The 19,168-nt window shown below is 39.6% G+C and overlaps 1 protein-coding gene and 1 non-coding gene across 2 annotated transcripts in view; both read left to right on the top strand.

The window, feature by feature from the left end:
* LOC105479186 (capping actin protein of muscle Z-line subunit alpha 1) overlaps positions 1-18,958 on the top strand; it is a 45,817-nt gene extending 26,859 nt beyond the window's left edge. Inside the window, exons 4-10 of the mRNA XM_011737059.3 lie at positions 2,087-2,150; positions 2,943-3,149; positions 7,794-7,873; positions 8,486-8,564; positions 14,422-14,493; positions 16,892-16,954; positions 17,336-18,958. Coding sequence (XP_011735361.1) covers positions 2,087-2,150; positions 2,943-3,149; positions 7,794-7,873; positions 8,486-8,564; positions 14,422-14,493; positions 16,892-16,954; positions 17,336-17,476 — 706 coding nt within the window. The 3' untranslated portion in view covers positions 17,477-18,958. The remainder of the gene's footprint in view (positions 1-2,086; positions 2,151-2,942; positions 3,150-7,793; positions 7,874-8,485; positions 8,565-14,421; positions 14,494-16,891; positions 16,955-17,335) is intronic.
* Positions 1,074-1,172, top strand: LOC112426217 (small nucleolar RNA U13). The gene has a single exon (XR_003017505.1). It is a non-coding gene; the product is annotated as a small nucleolar RNA U13 (small nucleolar RNA).
* Positions 18,959-19,168: the final 210 nt, after the last annotated feature.

Raw genomic sequence — 19,168 nt, 5'->3', positions numbered from 1 at the left:
TAGTCTTAGGACATATACTAGAATAAAATATTTACTTCCTACTCGTTTTTTTTTTAAAACTAATATTTATTCTACTTTTTATGAATAATTTATATCCTTTCGGAAGAGCCAATATGTTTGGGATTAATTTTGCTACATGGGGATGTAGTGCTTTAAGAAGTAAAACACAGGCCGGGTGCGGTGGCTCAAGCCTGTAATCCCAGCACTTTGGGAGGCCGAGACGGGCGGATCACGAGGTCAGGAGATCGAGACCATCCTGGCTGACACGGTGAAACTCCGTCTCTACTTTAAAAATACAAAAAACTAGCCGGGCGAGGTGGCGGCGCCTGTAGTCCCAGCTACTCGGGAGGCTGAGGCAGGAGAATGGCGTGAACCCGGGAGGCGGAGCTTGCAGTGAGCTGAGATCCGGCCACTGCACTCCAGCCTGGGCGGCAGAGCGAGACTCCGTCTCAAAAAAAAAAAAAAAGAAGTAAAACACAGTAATAACTTTTGAGGCTGAGGCAGGAGAATCACTTGAATCTGAAAGGTGGTGGTTGCAGTGAGCCAAGATTGCACCACAGCACTCTAGCCTGGGCAACAGTGAAACTCCATCCCCCGCCCAAAAAAAAAATAAATAAATAAACAAAATAGACAGTAATAACTTTTAACAAAATAAGATTGAAAATTAGCTTTAGAGGCTGGGCACGGTGGCTCACTCCTGTAATCCCAGCACCTTGGGAGGCTGAGGCAGGTGGATCACCTGAGGTTGGGAGTTTGAGACCAGCCTGACTAACATGGAGAAACCCTGTTTCTACTAAATATACAGAAATTAGCCGGGCGTGATGGCACATGCCTGTAATCCCAGCTACTCAGGATTAGCTGAGTAGATGATCCAGCTGAGGCAGGAGAATCACTTGAACCCGGGAAGTGGAGGTTGCAATGAACCAAGATCACGCTGTTGCACTCCAGCCTGGCATCTGAAAAAAAAAAAAAAAAAAGCTTTAAATATTTGAAGAAGTTGACATTTTGTTATTTTGCTTTATCTTGAAAAGCCTAGGGAAAGTTTAACACTCTGCTTGAAACTAGTGGTCTCCATCCTTTTGTAGTTCATAAGTGTGATGGTTGAGTTTTCACATGCATGTGAGATGTGCCTCCCTCAAACCTTGTTATGTTGTCACATTACCTGTCTGACATGGGAAAAAAATACTAGCCGTCTATTTTAATAGGTTAAAATTGGGAATGCTGGGAGAAGACAGATACTTTTCAAGAATATAAGTATAACTCTTATTTCCATCTTTCTTTTATCTTGTTTTTTGCTTTAGCTTTGTAAAATGTATTAGAGAGCCATTAAAAATGCAGAATTTCAAAAATCAAGCTTTGGACAAATAAACAGTAATATTAGGCATGTACTTTGATTATTTATGCATTCCTCTTTTAAAAATAACTACTCTGTGCCTGAGGCTCTGCTTTTATACTTGACTCATGCTCAACTCTCACTTCACCTTCTTCACATGTCAGATGCCTTCTGACATTTAATTATAGTTTCTCGTGACTTTGAGAGCCGAGAAAAAAAAAAATCATTTCCAAAATAGTGTATCAATGGAAAATTCTTTTGAATTACTGAAAGCTTCTGCCCAAACGATTAAAATTGTTGGCAGTTCACAATAATCAGATTGCTTCAAACTTTGGAATTAGCTGAGTGTGGTGGTGCGCACCTGTAGTCCCAGCTACTCAGGAAACAGATGGGAAAATCTCTTGAGCCTGGGTGTTTGAGGCCAGCCTGGCAACATAGTGAGACTATCTCAAAACAAACCAACTTTGGAATTGTCTAAGTAGAGGGTCTTTTGGAGCTTAGGGCAAAGAGGAAAAGGTAATTTCAGAGTTTAAGGAGCTTCCAAGATCTCCGTGGAGAGGAGTCCCTTCAGAAAGCTGGAAGGCATTATGTTAACACTGGATGTCTGGGGAGAAAGGGGAAAAGTACCGGGTACTGTTTTCACATTTCCTTTAACTATTCTGTGAACCACCTTTGTGTTTATTTACACATAATTCTTTTCTCTCTCTCCTTTTTTTTAAAAAAAAAAAAAAAAAAAACTTTTTAAAAAAACAGTGCATTTGCCCAGTATAACATGGATCAGTTCACGCCTGTGAAGATAGAAGGATATGAAGATCAGGTAATAATTGCCTTTTAGAAGGCTATGCCTGGGAGATAGTAGAAATCTTATTAATAGAAACCAAAGCAGATGTCTGAACCAGGTGCTGAGTAAATTTGTCTTAGTTTTTTTAGTTTTTGTACGTACTCTACATGTTATGATATTTTTCCTCTTTCTGATAACACTAGCAGTTTCTTTGACAAGAAAGGAGAGCAGCCTCTAACAAGAACAGTGAAAATGGAAGTATTTAAGTCGTACAGGTTTTCCAGCTGTCTTTAATTCTCCTTGATAAGAGTAACAGCAGACATATTTAATGGAAAAACAGAGGCACTCCTGAAATTTAGACTACTTATTTATTACTTTAGGATTTTGGTGGTTGGAAAATGGGGTGAGAAAACAGTTTACTTTATGTATTTTTTCATTTTTGAACCATGTGAATGTGTTACCTATTATAAATGCTAAGTGTAATGGCCCTAAAGTTTCATAATGACTCTGGAAAAAATCTGTGAAAAAAATACAAAAGTGTACATAAAAGTTATCACAGCTATGTATAAAATAACTATATAGATAATATATTAGAAACCAAGAAATGAAGTATATTATTAATATGGGGGATATTTTGTAGTTTAAAGTTGACTTATTCATAAATGTAATATTCTTAATAATATGGGACTTGGTTGAAAAATTATGAAAGAGAAGTCTGACGAAATGAAAAGTTAACTGCCTCAGAATTTTTATTGATGTGTTTCACAAAAGGCAGTAAGAATTGTCTTTTTTACAAAGTTACTCATATGTTTAATCATTCTTTGGAAGGTCTTAATTACAGAGCACGGTGACCTGGGTAATAGCAGATTTTTAGATCCAAGAAACAAAATTTCCTTTAAATTTGACCACTTACGGAAAGAAGCAAGTGACCCTCAGCCAGAAGAAGTAGATGGAGGTCTGAAGTCTTGGAGAGAATCCTGTGACAGTGCTTTAAGAGCCTATGTGAAAGACCATTATTCTAACGGCTTCTGTACTGTTAAGTATCTGCTTCATTATCAAAGAGTGTTTTCTTATATTTACCTTATCCTTTGGAGACTTTGGCCTACCAAACATCCCTTCTTTCTTCTTAGTCATGCTCTCTTCTCCTCTGCATTTTATTCCCTAAATCATTTTGGAAAGGGGTATAAATAAATGGAAATTTTTATATGGAAAAGTTCTTTTTAAAATCCCAATGCGCCAGGCACGGTGGCTCAAGCCTGTAATCCCAGCACTTTGGGAGGCCGAGACAGGCAGATCACGAGGTCAGGAGATCGAGACCATCCTGGCTAACATGGTGAAACCCCGTCTCTACTAAAAAATACAAAAAATCTAGCTGGGCGAGGTGGCGGGCACCTGTAGTCCCAGCTACTCGGGAGGCTGAGGCAGGAGAATGGCGTGAACCCGGGAGGCGGAGCTTGCAGTGAGCTGAGATCCGGCCACTGCACTCCAGCCTGGGCGACAGAGCCAGACTCTGTCTCAAAAAAAAAAAAAAAAAAAAAAAATCCCAATGCACAAAAAATTTAGATATCGGTGTATTCTGTTTTCACATTTGACTTATGAGAAATGCCTTACACCCATCAGGAAAAGGTCTTTTGTTTTTTTTTTTTCTTTCTTTTTTAAAATTAACCTTTTAAATTAATTTTTTTCTTGTTTGTATTTTTACCCAGATCTAAAAGGTCTTTGGTTTGGACACAGAGAAAAAATGGTATACTAAGATTGTTTAGAGAGCTATTGCTCATATTTATGACTTTTTGATATAGGCATTTTTACACAAAGCTACTTCTACATAGTTTAAATATTTATATTAGGTAATCAAAACTATTAGAACTAAACAATTGGCTGGGTTCGGTGGCTCATGCCTGTAATCCCAGCACTTTGGGAGGCCAAGGTGGGCAGATCACTTGAGGCCAGGAGTTCGAGACCAGCCTGGCCAACATGGTGAAACTTTGTCTCTACTTAAAACATACAAAAAGTAATTGGATGTGGTGGTGCACACCTGTAGTCTCAGCTACTCAGGATGCTGAGGCACAAGAATCACTTGAACAAGGGAGGTGGAGGTTGCAGTGAGCTGAGACCACCCCACTACACTCCAGCCTGGGCAACAGAGTGAGACTGTCTCAAAACAAAAAACAAAAAAACCAAACGATTTTTTAAAAATCAGGAATGATTTTCTTTTTTTTGTTGTTGTTTTGTTTTTTGAGACAAAGTCTCACTCTGTCACCCAGGCTAGAATGCAGGGGCACCTTGTCAGCTCACTGTAACCTCCATCTCCTGGGTTCAAGCAATTCTTCTGCCTCAGCCTCCTGAGTAGCTGGGATTACAAGTGCCCACCAACACACCTGGCTAATTTTTATATTTTTAGTTACAGACACTAGAGACAGGTCTTCACTGTGTTGGCCAGGCTGGTCTCGAACTCCTGATATCAGGTGATCTGGCTGCCTTGGCCTCCCAAAGTGCTGGGGTTACAGGCGTGAGCTGCTGCGCCTGGCCTGATTTTCTTTTACTACCTCTTGACTGTAAAAATAGATAAATTTGACTTTATCATGATTTTTCCTTTATAAAATTATGGCATGTTAAGAAAAATATTGATTCGAATATTTTTTATTTTTAAATTGACAAAAATATGGTATGTACAACGTGATGTTTTCAATATGTATACATTGTGGAATGGCTGTATTGAACTGATAACATGGATTATTAGTACACATATTTATCATTTTTTTGTTGTGGGAAAATCTCTTTTAGCAATTTTCACTAGAGTATTTTAAATATGCAATGATGAATTACATGGCAGTCTAGAATACAGTTAGGAGCACTTACTTTGAAGCCTAACTAACTAGTTTGAATCCTGGCCCTGCCAATTAATTAGTTGTATGACCTTAGGTAAATTACTTAACATCTCTGTGCTTCAATTATTTGACTGTAAAATGGAAATAATTGTTTTTACCTCATAGAGTTGTTGTGAAGATTTAATGAATTAGTAATATATGTAATATATGCCTGGAACAGTGCCTGGCACAAAGTAAGCTCTACATAAATGTTAGATAAATGTTAGGCTAGGTGTCATTGTTTGATTTTTTTTTTTTTTTTTTTTTTTTTTAAATGAGAATACCCATTATGGTGGACTGAACAAGTATAGAATTCCTGTTGGGAAGCCAGTATTGCAAAGGGGAGACATGATAGACTCCCATTTAGAAATTGACTGTTTAATCCTAAATATACTTTGAATTTATTGTCTGTTACGCATTCAAAGTTTGTCACTACCCATTCTTAATTTGGAGAGCTCCAGCACCAGATAACCCTACTGTGTCCTTAGCTATCAAATGAGCTACAGAAAGTCATGGAATTGTTCTGATGGTGTCTGCTGTATGTAAGTGTCCTATGACTATGTCTTCAGCTCACCTGCTTAGTAGTCCATAATTTCCTCTCATTATTCCCTATCACATTTTCTACATAGTGTGTTGCAAACATTTTTCGTTGTCCTCTGACAGGCATCTAATCCCCCATGTTTTGTAAGGATTGAAACTGACAGAAAACCTTTTTTTTTTTTTTTTTTTTTTTTTTTGAGACAATCTAACTCTGTCTCCCAAGCTGGAGTGCAATGGTGTGGTCTAGGCTCCCTGCAACCTCCCTTTCCTGGGCTCAAGCGATTCTCCTGCCTCAGCCTCCTGAGTAGCTGGAATTACAGGCGCCTGCCACTACACCTGGCTAATTTTTATATTTTTAGTAGAGACGGGGTTTCACTATATTGGCCAGACTGATCTTGAACTCCTGACCTCATGATCCGTTCGCCTCAGCCTCCCAAGTAGCTAGGACCACAGGTGCATGCCACCATACCTAGCTAATTTGTGTGTGTGTGTGTGTGTGTGTGTGTGTCTACTACAAGGCATGAGCCACCATGCCTGGCTTATTTCTCCTTCTTTGTCTGCCCTTTCCACTTTGCCCTTTCTCCCTCTTCTCCACTTTTTCCCTTCTCTCATCTCTCTCTGCATCACCACCAAATCAGTACACATTCTTCCCCTGCTAATGCCATTTCCTCTCTCTACTTCTGAACCCTTTGATTTTTTACTTTAGTCCCCATTGTACAGAAACTGCTCTGAGTTTACTAATGCTTCGTGAGTCCAATGTCCTTTTCCTTGTCTATGACTTCCGAATGGCATTTCACACTGAAGCCAATCAACTTCTTCTAGAAATTATCTTTTACTTAGGCTGGAGTTTTGCTCTTTTTGCCCAGGCTGCAGTACAGTGGCATGATCTCAGCTCACTGCAACCTCCGCCTCTCAGGTTCATGCAATTTTCCTGCCTCAGCCTCCCGAGTAGGTGGGATTACAGGCACCCACCACCACACCTGGCTAATTTTTGTATTTTTAGTAGAGACGGTGTTCCACCGTGTTGGCCAGGCTGGTCTTGAACTCCTGACCTCAGGTGATCCCCCTGCCACGGCCTCTCAGAGTGCTAGGATTACAGGTGTGAGCCATTGCACCCAGCCCCCTAATTATTCTTACTCTGTTTGTACTAAGTTCTTTTTTTCCCCTACCTTTGTAAATGTAGGCATTCCCCAAAGTTCATAGTTCATTTAATGCAGGTAAAGTAACATAGACTTCGGTGTCACAAAAACAGTGGGGATTCTACCTTTGGATTCTAGCTTTACCACTTTCTGAGTCACCTTAGGCAAGAAGCTTTGTGAACTTCAACTTCTCATCTGTAGATGATAACAATATATTTCATCAGATTTATTGGAGGAAAAAGAAAATAGATGTAGAAACATATTTTGTGGACTATAGCACTATTTTTTTTCTTACTTTCCCTTGGTGATTGCATTTCTATTCACCTCTCCCACACTAAGGAAGAGTTAGTGTTTCTAACTACTAACTAGATATCTCCATCTGTAGTTCCCAGTTTGTTAATGACACCACTATCTTTTTAGTCACCCTTTAGTTCCTTCTTTCCTTTGCCTGTCATTTGCAATATTCTGCTAGACTTTGATTGTTCTTCTGCATTCTGTATGCAGCTCTTCCTTTCCATTCCCTTTAATACAACCCTGGCTTGTTGCCTAGATTAATCCTGTGGCCTCCTAACCAAGCTTCAGCTTTTCTTCGTTTTATCTTGAATACCAGTATTGATTATTCTCCCACAATATTAGTTCTAGTCATGTTTTGCTGTCTCTCTTTTGCCTATAGAATAAAGTCTTAAACTTCTTACTTTACATCTACTATTACATGACCTAAATCCACCATCCTGTTTTGTCTTTCATTAGTTCACTTCACACACACCCTCCAAACATGACAGAACTATCAGCCTTTCACTGAACAAGTCCTTAGTTTCCTGTCTCGCCTTTATTTTCAGTCTCCACTTATCAGAATCTCATCTGTCTTGTATGACCCCGCCTAAATGGCACTCGCCTTGTACCCCAAACCAAGAGCAGTATTTCCCTCTGTTTTCGTTGTATCACTGTCTCTGGTAGAACCTAACATGTTCTGCTTTGTTTTCATATCCCATGTGCACTATTGTGTTGTAAGCTCATTTTATCTGATTCTTTGTCTCCCCCAAGGATTTAACACGCCACTTTTGTACAATGCGTGTTGTTTAAATTAAATGTGTTTGGAGTCTATTTAACTATTTTTGTTTTCCCAATGATAGGTTTATGCTAAAACTATCGATGGGCAACAGACTATTATTGCATGTATTGAAAGCCACCAGTTTCAGCCTAAAAACTTCTGGTAAGAAATAGATATTCTCTTCTATTTGTATCTAATTTATATCCAAAAGAAACCAGCAGTTGAGACTTGGTTTTTAATCCAACTAGCTTGGAATAATTATTTAACTTACAGACTTCAGTTTTCTATCTGTAAATGAGAGATTAAGATTCCTTACAGTTCTGGGTTTTATAATTATATTTTCCTTTAAAAGTTACTCTTACTTTGAGTGAGAACAAGTGATTAGTAAAGTGCCCTGTTGAAAATCTGAGTTTTACTTGGCTTAGGGTTAATGCTACTTGAGTTAATTGCATAACTCAGCAGCCTATTCATCTGATTTTGGAAGAGCCTCCCATGAGCAGAATAGGCATGGTTTTCCATTTCGAGGGAAAAAAGGAAAAATGAAAGTCAAAATAACTTAGAAAAGGCTTATGGTCAGGCCACTTAGATTCAGACTTTTATTTGAGTAGACAGAGCTTTGGGTTTGCCAAACTGGAAATGACAGTTTCTCTCTCTCTTTTTTTTTTTTTTCTTTTTTTGCACCCCTCTTTCCCAACTTCTGTACCTCAGTGGCAAATCACTTCTTTCTTGTGCTTATTGCTAATTCTGCAATGTTGTGTGTGTGTGTTTTAATAGGAATGGTCGTTGGAGATCAGAGTGGAAGTTCACCATCACACCACCTACAGCCCAGGTGGTTGGAGTGCTTAAGATTCAGGTGAGATTCCAACATATTTATAGACTTAAAACTTCACATCTTTAAAACATGTGCAAGTTGCTCTGGTATTAAATAAGGACCAAGTATATGTAGATGCAAAGGGAGACTGATGGTAGTGAATAGAAATAGAAGCCTCCTTCTTGGGGTAGTAAACAGAGAGAGCTATTCTGAGTTGATAAAGGATAGTATGTAGAGTATATGGCAACATGGTTATTGTTATTTTTCCTTTAAAGGTAACATGAGATATATCTAGGAATTATCAAACAGCAGTTTTAGGAAAGAATTAAAATTAATAATAATAATAATAATTTTTATTTTTTGGGATAGTCTCACTCCATCACCCAGACTGGAGTGCAGTCACATGATCTCAGCTAACTGCAACCTCCACTTCTCAGCCCAGGCTGGGTTAATTTCTAAAAATTATAACTAGAGAGAATGGCAGGTGTTTTGGAATATAAATAGCCAAGCAGAAGTAGATTGATTGATTGATTGATTGATTTTTGAGACGGAGTTTTGCTCTTATTGCCCAGGCTAGAGGTGCAATGGCGTGATCTCGGCTCTTTGCAACCTCTGGCTCCTGGGTTCAAGTGATTCTCCTGCCTTGGCCTCCCAAGTAGCTGGGATTACAGGCATGTGCCACCACGCCCGGCTAATTCTCTATTTTTAGTGCAGGCGGGGTTTCTTCATGTTGGTCAGGCTGGTCTCAATCTCCTGACCTCAGGTGATCCACCCGCCTCGGCCTCCCAAATTTCTGGGATTACAGGCGTGAGCCACTGCATCTTGCCCAGAAGTAGATTTCTAATGCTGATGTCAGGGTAGACAGGCAGCTGAATAAGATAGCTGTTAACTCATTTGATGCCTATCTGGATTGAAGTTTAATATCCTAGCAGAGGTTTGACTTTCTAAATTTAGGGTGATTTAATATTTAAGCTTCACTAACTCTAAGGTCAGAATAGGTACAGGTGACTGAGAAGATCAGTACCTAATTGTACCTGTATTATATTGTGTTAAGCTGTGCTTCAACAACAATTACCAAGAGTTGTCTTTTTTTTTTTTTTTTTTTGAGGAGGAGGAGGAGGAGTCTCGCTCTGTCACCCAGCCTAGAGTGCAGTGTACGATCTTGGCTCACTGCAACCTCTACCTCCTGGGTTTAAGCAATTCTCCTGCCTCAGCCTCCCAAGTAGCTGGGATTACAGGCACGCACCACCATGCCCAGCTAATTTTTGTATTTTTAGTAGAGGCGGGATTTCACTACGTTGGCCAGGCTGGTCTTGAACTCCTGACTTCAGGTGAGCCACTGCGCCCAGCCAAGGGTTGTCTTTTTTAATGCTCTAATTTAATCAAGTGCATAGGTAATAAATTCTGTAAAAGTAAATCTCCTCTTTTTATATATACCTATAGCTTCCTGCAACAAGTAGCTCCTGGCCATAGGAGCTTGCCCAACTCAGGTGAGACAGGCTGGTGTTGAGTTCACAGCTCTGGGAGCAGCCCTCAGTGATGTGTAAGAGTTGGTAGATAAATATGACAGCTTCCTCAAGTAGGACAACTCTGAAGCATGTTCTATTTAGTCTTCCAGAGCCCAGTACCCACAGCTGTAACCTGCTCATAAATGTACCTGTAAGGCTTCCTTCCCTTCTGTGTCTCACTTCTTCTGTCCCCTACTATAGCTTTGTGAGATTTGCTCCCAAATAAACTACTTTTCCTCTAATCTTTGTCTTGGGGTCTGCTTCTGGGAAGGTGCAGCCTAAGGCAGCATACTGTTCTGTTTCTGTTAACCAAATATCTTAGTAGCCTAACGCTCTAGACCTCTTGTAACTGTGGCATCAGCATTAACTTCCTGGAACCATGGTATCACCATTGTAGAAGCTTACTGTAAATTTTGTGTAAATAAATTTTACTTTGTTTCTAGATGGAAACAGCCATTTGTATTTTAACTTTGCCAGTGCAAACCTATAAAATAAGAGCACACATCACAAAGGGTGATAATTTATGGTAAGATTCAAAATACAGCCCAGTGTACAGACCCACATTTAAAGCTTTTTAAGCACAAATTGATCACACTTTCGGGGAAGGCTTATTTCATTTACATATCTTTTAAATTTTGGAGTGAGAATTACTTGGAAAAGTCATGAAGATATTTAGCCTTTCAGGCTAGTCTATAGGCAAAAGCATCGTTCTGAGAAGGCAATAATTTCTGAGGATTTATGTTGATGACAGTCATGTTGAAATATGTATTAGTTAATTGAACCATTTTCATGTTAGCAGATGAGACCTAGAAAAGGTCTTAGAACACGTAAGTTTTGAGCTTAATTTCTTTCTTGAAACGGTGTGTCTCGCTGTATCACCTAGGCTGGAGTGCAGTGGTGCTTTCCTAGCTCACTGCAACCTCGAATTCCTCAACTGAATGATCCTCCCACCTCATCCTCCCAAGTACCTGGTGCTACAAGCACACGCCACTGCACCTGGCCAACTGTTTTTATTTTTTGTAGAGTCGGGGTCTCACTGTATTGCCCAGGCTGGGTTAATTTCTAAAAATTATAATATCATTAGTGTATTAGGTAATGAAATTAATATTTTTTAGAATTTTTCTTTTTTCCTTTTTTTTTTTTTTTTTAAAGACGGAGTCTCGCTCTGTCGCCCAAGCAAGAGTGCAGTGGTGGGATCTCGGCTCACTGCAAGCTCCGCCTCCCGGGTTCACGCCATTCTCCTGCCTCAGCCTCCTGAGTAGCTGGTACCACAGGTGCCCGCCACCACGCCTGGCTAATTTTTTGTATTTTTAGTAGAGACGGGGTTTTACTGTGTTAGCCAGGCTGGTCTTGAACTCCTTACCTCGTGATCTGCCTGTCTTGGCTTCCCAAAGTGCTGGGATTACAGGTGTGAGCCACCACGCCCAGCCCTAGAATTTTTCATTGAGATCATAGCAGTGAGGCTTATTGACCTTACCCTATATTCCTTTCCATGTCCTAATTAAGAAATATAACAGAAGTTCAGACTAATTGTATAGTCTTTATTCTTGAACAAAAAGAATGTGCTCTGCATACCTCCTCTCTTTAGACAAGTTCTGAGAAATAGAAGTTCTTGTTTCTTCTATGGCCAGATCTCTGGGTTTTTTTTTTTAAAATATCTCCCATCCTGTTTGTACTCATCCCCCACCCTGCCCCCTTTTTGTTTTCGTTTTGTTTTGTTTGAGATGGAGTCTTGCTCTGTCGCCAGGCTGGAGTGCAGTGGCGCGATCTTGGCTCATTGCAACCTCCACCCCCTGGGTTCAAGCAATTCTCCTGCCTCAGTCACCCAAGTAGTGGGGAGTACAGGCGCATGCCACCACGCCGGGCTAATTTTTTGTGTTTTTAGTAGAGACCGGGTTTCACTGTGTTAGCCAGGATGATCTTGATCTCCTGACCTCGTGATCTGCCCACCTTGGCCTCCCAAAGTGCTGGGATTACATTTGTGAGCCACTGCACCCGGCTCATTCCCCTTCTGAATGTTCTTTTCAGTCCCTGAACCTCTAGTTTTTTAATGAAAAAAAAAACAAAACTGATATTTGATTGTGACCTACTTGTATTTTAATATTCTTATCTATTGGGATTTTAACCTTTATATGTCATCATCATTGAGCCCAGTCTTTTTGCCCACATCTTTGCTATTCTGATTTTACATGTAAGTATTAGTGGTTCTTATTATCACCCTTCTTTTCCAGTGGATTTTCATCTTGTCTCCAGTGGATTGTAGTCTAGCTCTGTTGCCCAGGCTGGAGTGCAGTGGCGCAGTCTCAGCTCACTGCAGCCTCTGCCTCCTGGGTTCAAGTGATTCTCCTGCCTCAGCCTCCCAAGTAGCTGGGATTACAGGCACCCGCCACCATGCCCGCCTAATTTTTTTTTGTATTTTTAGTAGAGAAGGGATTTCACCTTGTTGGTCAGGCTGGTCTCGAACTCCTGACCTCAAGTGATCTGCCCTCCTCGACCTCCCAAAGTGCTGGGATTAAATATGTGAGCCACCATGCCTGTTCTCAGTGGATTCTTATATTGTCTTTTCTTCTTTAACCTCTTAGAAAGCCAAAAGGTAAAATTTCAGGGTTTAGAGAGGGTATGGAAAGTCTAGCTTCTCTTGCCCATCTGGATAGAGCCAGCTGTTTGTCCTCATTAAAGAAGATATTTGCCAGGCACGGTGGCTCACGCCTGTAATCCCAGCACTTTGGGAAGCAAAGGCATGGGGATCATGAGGTCAAGAGATTGAGACCATCCTGGCCAACACGGTGAAACCCCATCTCTATTAAAACTGCAAAAATTAGCTGGCCATGGTGGCATGTGCCTGTAGACCCAGCTATGCAGGAGGCTGAGGCAGGAGAATTGCTTTAACCCAGGAGGCGGAGGTTGCAGTGAGCCGAGATCGGCCACTGTGCTCCAGCCTGGGTGACAGAGCACGACGCTGTCTCAAAAAAAAAAAAAAAGATACTTGTTTTTGTCTTTTAAACAAGGATATGTAGGGGGTTTATGTTGTCCAGGGAAGTCTTTTTGTTGCAAATAGGTTTTTGCCTAGATGAAGCTTGGCTGTTAGTTGTGCCCTTCTAATGATATCCACAAAGAGTAAGCCCCTGCTGAGACACTATTTCTCCCCAGATCAAGGAATTTCTAACTTTTTGACGAAACATAGCATTGGGAAGTACTACATATGTTGTATAGCTCTGGAATTGGACCTAATTCAAATCCTAGCTTCTCCTCTTATTAGGTGTGTGAACATGAATAAGTTATTGTTTAATAACCGCTTCAAGGCAAGTTTCAGTTTCCTCAGCTATAAAATAGGGTTAGTTGTAGTCCTCATCTCGTAAGAGTTTCTGTAAAGATTAAATGAGGTGGCCTAGCGCAGTGGCTCATGACTGTAATCCCAGCACTTTTGGGAGGCCGAGGTGGGCGGATCACGAGGTCAGGAGTTCAAGACCAACCTGGCCAACATGGTGAAACCCAGTCTCTACTAAAATTACAAAAGTTAGCCAGGCTTGGTTGCGGGTGCCTGTAATCCCAGCTACTCGGGAGTCTCAGGCAGGAGAATCACTTAAACCTGGGAGACGGAGGTTGCAGTGAGCCAAGATCGTGCCATTGCACTCCAGCCTGGGTGATAAGAACAAGACTCTCAAAAAGAAAAAAAAGATTGAATGAGGGAATATAAGTAATAGTGAAGTCTTTACACAGCTGAAGTCTTTATGCAGCTGAAATTTTTACTACTTTTCTAACTGTCAAATTTCTTATTCATGATAGCCATTTCAGTATGGTTAGTGCACTCCAGCCTGGCACTTCACTTTACCTTACATATTCAGAACTACTTCTATCTTTTTAAAAATATCTGATTTACCAATAAAATATTTGTTTTTCTGTCCTGTCTTTAACCCTCAATGAGACTTTTCCTGTACCTGGTCAGTTCTGCTTACCAATATTGATGATAATGTATATGGAGAAATGTGCCAAATATTAGGTATTAGGATCCATTGAAACTCCTTGGTTTTCACAGAGAAAAACTAATGTTTAATGACTTTAATTATTTTAATATTGTTAAGAGTGGGATCTTATTTACCTTTGTATTCACAATGCCTAGCACAGTGCTTAGAATGTGAAAAGCATGTAATAAATGTTTGTTGAACTTAATAATCAGTTTTCCCTGCTAAGGAAAAAGCATTCTTAAACTTAAGTGTTCTGTGAATTAATTAACCACCATTGTGAATTACCATTGCTTATATTAATTATTTGTTCAGAATTGGTAAAAAGGCTCATCAACTTAAAGATAGCTTAAAGCATGGATTTGTGTCCTAAGTAGCAGGTTTCTCTATGAACTTCCCCTAAAAAGATTCATACATTGTCTCACACAGGTTCACTATTATGAAGATGGCAATGTTCAGTTGGTTAGTCATAAAGATGTACAGGATTCACTAACTGTTTCAGTGAGTATGGAATATTTAGTGTCTGTCTTACTCATGTCTCATCTTTCTTTAAAAAATTAGTTTTGATCCTGAGTGCTGATTCTGCCAGTAGAAATTCAGTTTGCTTTTAATGTTTTGATTTTGGCCACGTCTGTTAGTGCCTCTTACCACCAACCAGCATATATTAGTTCACAGTTTTTGACTCAAAATATTGATTATGGCTTTAGACAAATGTCCTTCTTAGTCGCTGTCTCTCAATTGTAATAGTCACTCAAGGACAGCAATACCTTCAATCAGTAAATACCAAGAGCAAGGAAAGTTTACCAAACTGCATCCTATAGGGCTGCATTTATATCATTAGAGAAAAACATTTTTAGGAGTATTCAATTAGAATGTTTTGTGGTTTGGTGTTGTCATTTTACTTGAGATGGGAACTCACTCTGTTGCCCAGGCTGGAGTGCAAGGAAGGACATGATCACAGCTCACTGCAGCCTCAAGCTCCCAGGCTCAAGCGATCCTCCCACCTCAGCCTCCCAAGTAGCTGGGAGCACAGGTGCATGCCACCATGCCCAGCTAATTTCTCTATTTTTGGTAGAGATGAGGTCTCTATGTTGCCCAGGCTGGTCTCAAACTCCTAGACTGAAGTGATCCTCCTGCCTCAGCCTCCCAAAGTACTGGGATTATAGGTGTGAGCCACCGTGCCTGGCCACTATTGTGTTCTATACCTTGAAAGAAGAGACATGATTTGTTCTTGTATTTCTTTGATAGTCTCATTACTTCTTTAAGTTCTTAGAAGTTATTGAGTACCCCCAAAGAGTTTTTGTTTATGTGTTATATCTATCAATGTTTACCTCACTAAAAATTAAAGCTGAGAAGTGTTGGCCGGGAGTGGTGGCTCACACCTATAATCCCAGCCCTTTGGGAGGCCGAGGCAGGTGAAAGCTTGAGCCCAGGAGTTCAAGACCAGCCTGAGCAATACGGTGAAACCCCGTCTCTACAAAAAAATGTAAAACTCAGCTGAGTGCCTGTAGACCCAGCTACTTGGGAGGCTGTGGTGGGAGGATCACCTGAGCCCAGGAAGGTTGAGGGTGCAGTAAGCCAAGATCGTGCCACTACACTCCAGCCTGGGTGACAGAGTGAAACCCTGTCTCAGAAAGAAAGAAAGAAAACTAAGAAGTGTTAAAAATATTACTTAATTAAAACTAATGATAACAAACCCATTACTTGTTAATAAGTAACATCTTTGTGAATATATTTTCCAAATCAAAAGAAAAAAAAATAGTGGGGAAGAATGGCATTAGTCTTTGTCTTCACAAATTGTGTAATGTCTGGTTTATTAAAAGATGGCTGATTTTATTGTGATATTAGTTGTTTTTTATTTGTTTGTTTTTTGAGATGAAGTTTTGCTCTTGTTGCCCAAGCTGGAGCGCTATCTTGGCTCACTGCAGCCACCACCTCCCAGGTTCAAGTGATTCTCCTGCCTCAGGCTCCTGAGTAGCTGGGATTACAGGCATCTGCCACCACGCCCAGCTAATTTTTGTATTTTTAGTAGAGACAGGGTTTCACCATGTTGACCAGGCTTGTCTTGAACTACTGACCTCACCTGCCTCGGCCTCCCAAAGTGCTGGGATTACAGACATGAGCCACTGCACCCGGCCTCTGCTTCATACCTTTCATTATCCCTCACAGTGATAAAGTCATCACACATCATGTAGTTTCTAGGAAATTACATCATACACACATTGCAGAGTGAAAGTGAAACAGGCAAATAACTTTGTGTTAGTATTATTATGAAAGTAGAAAATAGTTTTGACCTCATCGTCTGTCTCAGGACTGCTGCTCTAGACATTAAATCCTACCCTCTTCCCTTTAATTCTGTTGTACTTAATGGTAACAGGAAGAGGGAGATTCATTTCATTTTATACTTGAACCACGTAGTACAAAATGTGATTGGCTAGTTTAACATCATAAGTGGCAAATAAAGGCATATGTGAGCTTATGTATATGACTGATGTGTCCAAGGGCATTGTTCATACCATTTTAAACCAGAAATATTTTCAAGGCGTCAAGGTTTCAAGACTTGATGATGTCTTTTGGGCATACTGTGGTAGAGTGGAAAGAGCATGGGTTTTTTTGGTGAAGACCTAATTTCAGATCCCATCTTTATCATTCAAAAGCTGTATAATTCTGGTCAAGTTGCTTAAGAGGATTCTGTTTTCTCATCTGCAAAATGGGAGTTACGATTATAACATAGTCTCCCGTAGAGTTGTGAGAATCAAAGGAGGGTAGTGGGCATGGGAATGCTTGGTAAACTAGAAATTGTTATACAAATGTTAGTTAAGATGGACTTACTTTTCAGGATCTTACTGCTTACACATTAAAAAAAATCTGATTTTCCCCCTCTTCCTTCTTCCATTAGAATGAAGCCCAAACTGCCAAGGAGTTTATTAAAATCATAGAGAATGCAGAAAATGAGTATCAGGTAAGAAGATTTGGAGCTAATTTTCCTAGTTCTACTATCTTATTATTTTTCTGTTAACATATTTTGTTAGGCCTGTGTCCTTTAATATAAATATATATGCTCTTCAGTTTTACTAAATGTGGAGACTTTGCAGACCTTCCAAGTTGGCATTCTGCTTACAGTCAGGGTTTGAGGATTGCTTGGGACTGTAGCTCTCACTTAAGAAATAATATAGGTGAACTTGACCAAATTCAGAGATTGGAGAGGAGCTCACTGAAAATAATATATCCTGTCTGTCCTTCATAGGGGACTCAAGCATATCCTTTGACTATAGCATTACTTTTCTGTTCACAACCAGCTCCATTTCTGTTCAAGCAACTCATCTTCAATTATCTGTTGCAGACAGCAATTAGTGAAAACTATCAAACAATGTCAGATACCACATTCAAGGCCTTGCGCCGGCAGCTTCCAGTTACCCGCACCAAAATCGACTGGAACAAGATACTCAGCTACAAGATTGGCAAAGAAATGCAGAATGCTTAAAGGCTGAATGTAGGATTCTTCAGTATGTGGAAAGACAAGGATTCAACGTGTGGTCCTATGATAAATAAGTGATTTATAAACAAGAGTGATATTTTGCTAGGGCTTTCAAAGTTAACTGGTTTTCTAGCCTCATGAAATACTGTTGAACCTGTAGCGTTATCTTGATTCTTTTGTGTTTTCTGCCTTGTAATTTTCTGTTATTGCTATATCTACGTGTAAATCTTTTTTTTTTTTCTCTTTTTTTTTTTTTTGGTTAATTCTACCACATTTAATGTTGGTGAGAGAGCGATCTATCCTAATAACATTTTACTAAAGTTTCCTAGCCATGAAGCCTGCTACTGATTTAGACAAGGTATTATGGTCATTACTTTCTACCCCTATCCTTCCAAGCACTTCTGGTACTTCAGTGGTTTTTACTGATCCACCAACACCTAAAGAGGCTATGCTACAATCTCTAGCTAAATGGAAGACACATTCATCCTTCTCCCTCTGACTGCTTTGATCATCATTTACTGCATCTCATAACTGTAATTTTCCAAAGTTTGGATTGGGACTTTTCAGGTCCTTTTTGGAGGGCAAAGGAAGTGCCAGCTTCTCTGGGGAACTTGTTTTTAAATCCAAAGACTTGAACCACATTCCCTGCACATGAACATGTTGCTTTTATCCCTTCTCTCATTGTCTCCCTCCCATCTTAGTACCATTGTAGTTATAGACATCTGCATTTTTAGAAGCATTTTACCCATTTATTTTTTTAAACATTCAAGAACTGCTGACATACTGTGGATGTAGAGTATAAAACTTGAAAAATGCAGATGTTGAAGGAATAATAGGTATCTTGTGCTTTAATACTTTATGGCAGGATTGTACTATAAGCAAATGAATTAAACAGCTATGTAAATCATAAACAAAAACTAAAAATGAACCAAAGTGAAAAGGATAACTTCCAGGCAGTATCTTTCTATTGTAACCTGTTATTTAAGGAAATACTAGTGATTTATTCTAAATAGGATGTAAAACTTATTTCAAATTACTCTTCCTCAGTCCTGCCTGCCAAGAACTCAAGTGTAACTGTGATAAAATAACCTTTCCCAGGTATATTGGCAGGTATGTGTGTAATCTCAGAATACACAGGTGACATAGATATGATATGACAACTGGTAATGGTGGATTCATTTACATTGTTTACACTTCTATGACCAGGCCTTAAGGGAAGGTCAGTTTTTTAAAAAACCAAGTAGTGTCTTCCTACCTATCTCCAGATACATGTCAAAAAAGAAAGGTGTTTGTGCTTCTGTTTTGTTTCTGCTCAGTAATACAGTCAAGCAACAGTTTGTTTCCAGGTGACCCATTGAGCTGTGTATGCATTTTTGTTTATTTCAAATAAAATATATTTGTATTATTTGTCATTCATACTATCCATCCATACCACACTATCTTCTGTATCAGGTAGTCTAATAGAAATATACCTGTTTTGTTCTAAAATTGTCTGAGTCTCTCCTTTTTGATTCATCGCTTCAGCCTTGGTTCTCAAGGTAAGATATTCAGCTGTATTTGAGCTTATGTTGAGAATGTTTAGGGTTTCTGAAATTGGTTTCTACTTTCAACTATTATAGACTTAGTGAATATCCACAGATTTGCAAAGAACAGGTTTTTAAAGCATGAGCAATGTCTATGGATCATACTGCTCTTCAC

The sequence above is a fragment of the Macaca nemestrina genome, chromosome 1, assembly GCF_043159975.1.
Source record: "Macaca nemestrina isolate mMacNem1 chromosome 1, mMacNem.hap1, whole genome shotgun sequence".
Classification (NCBI taxonomy): Eukaryota; Metazoa; Chordata; class Mammalia; order Primates; family Cercopithecidae; genus Macaca; species Macaca nemestrina.
This window is presented reverse-complemented; position numbering and strand designations above follow the sequence as displayed.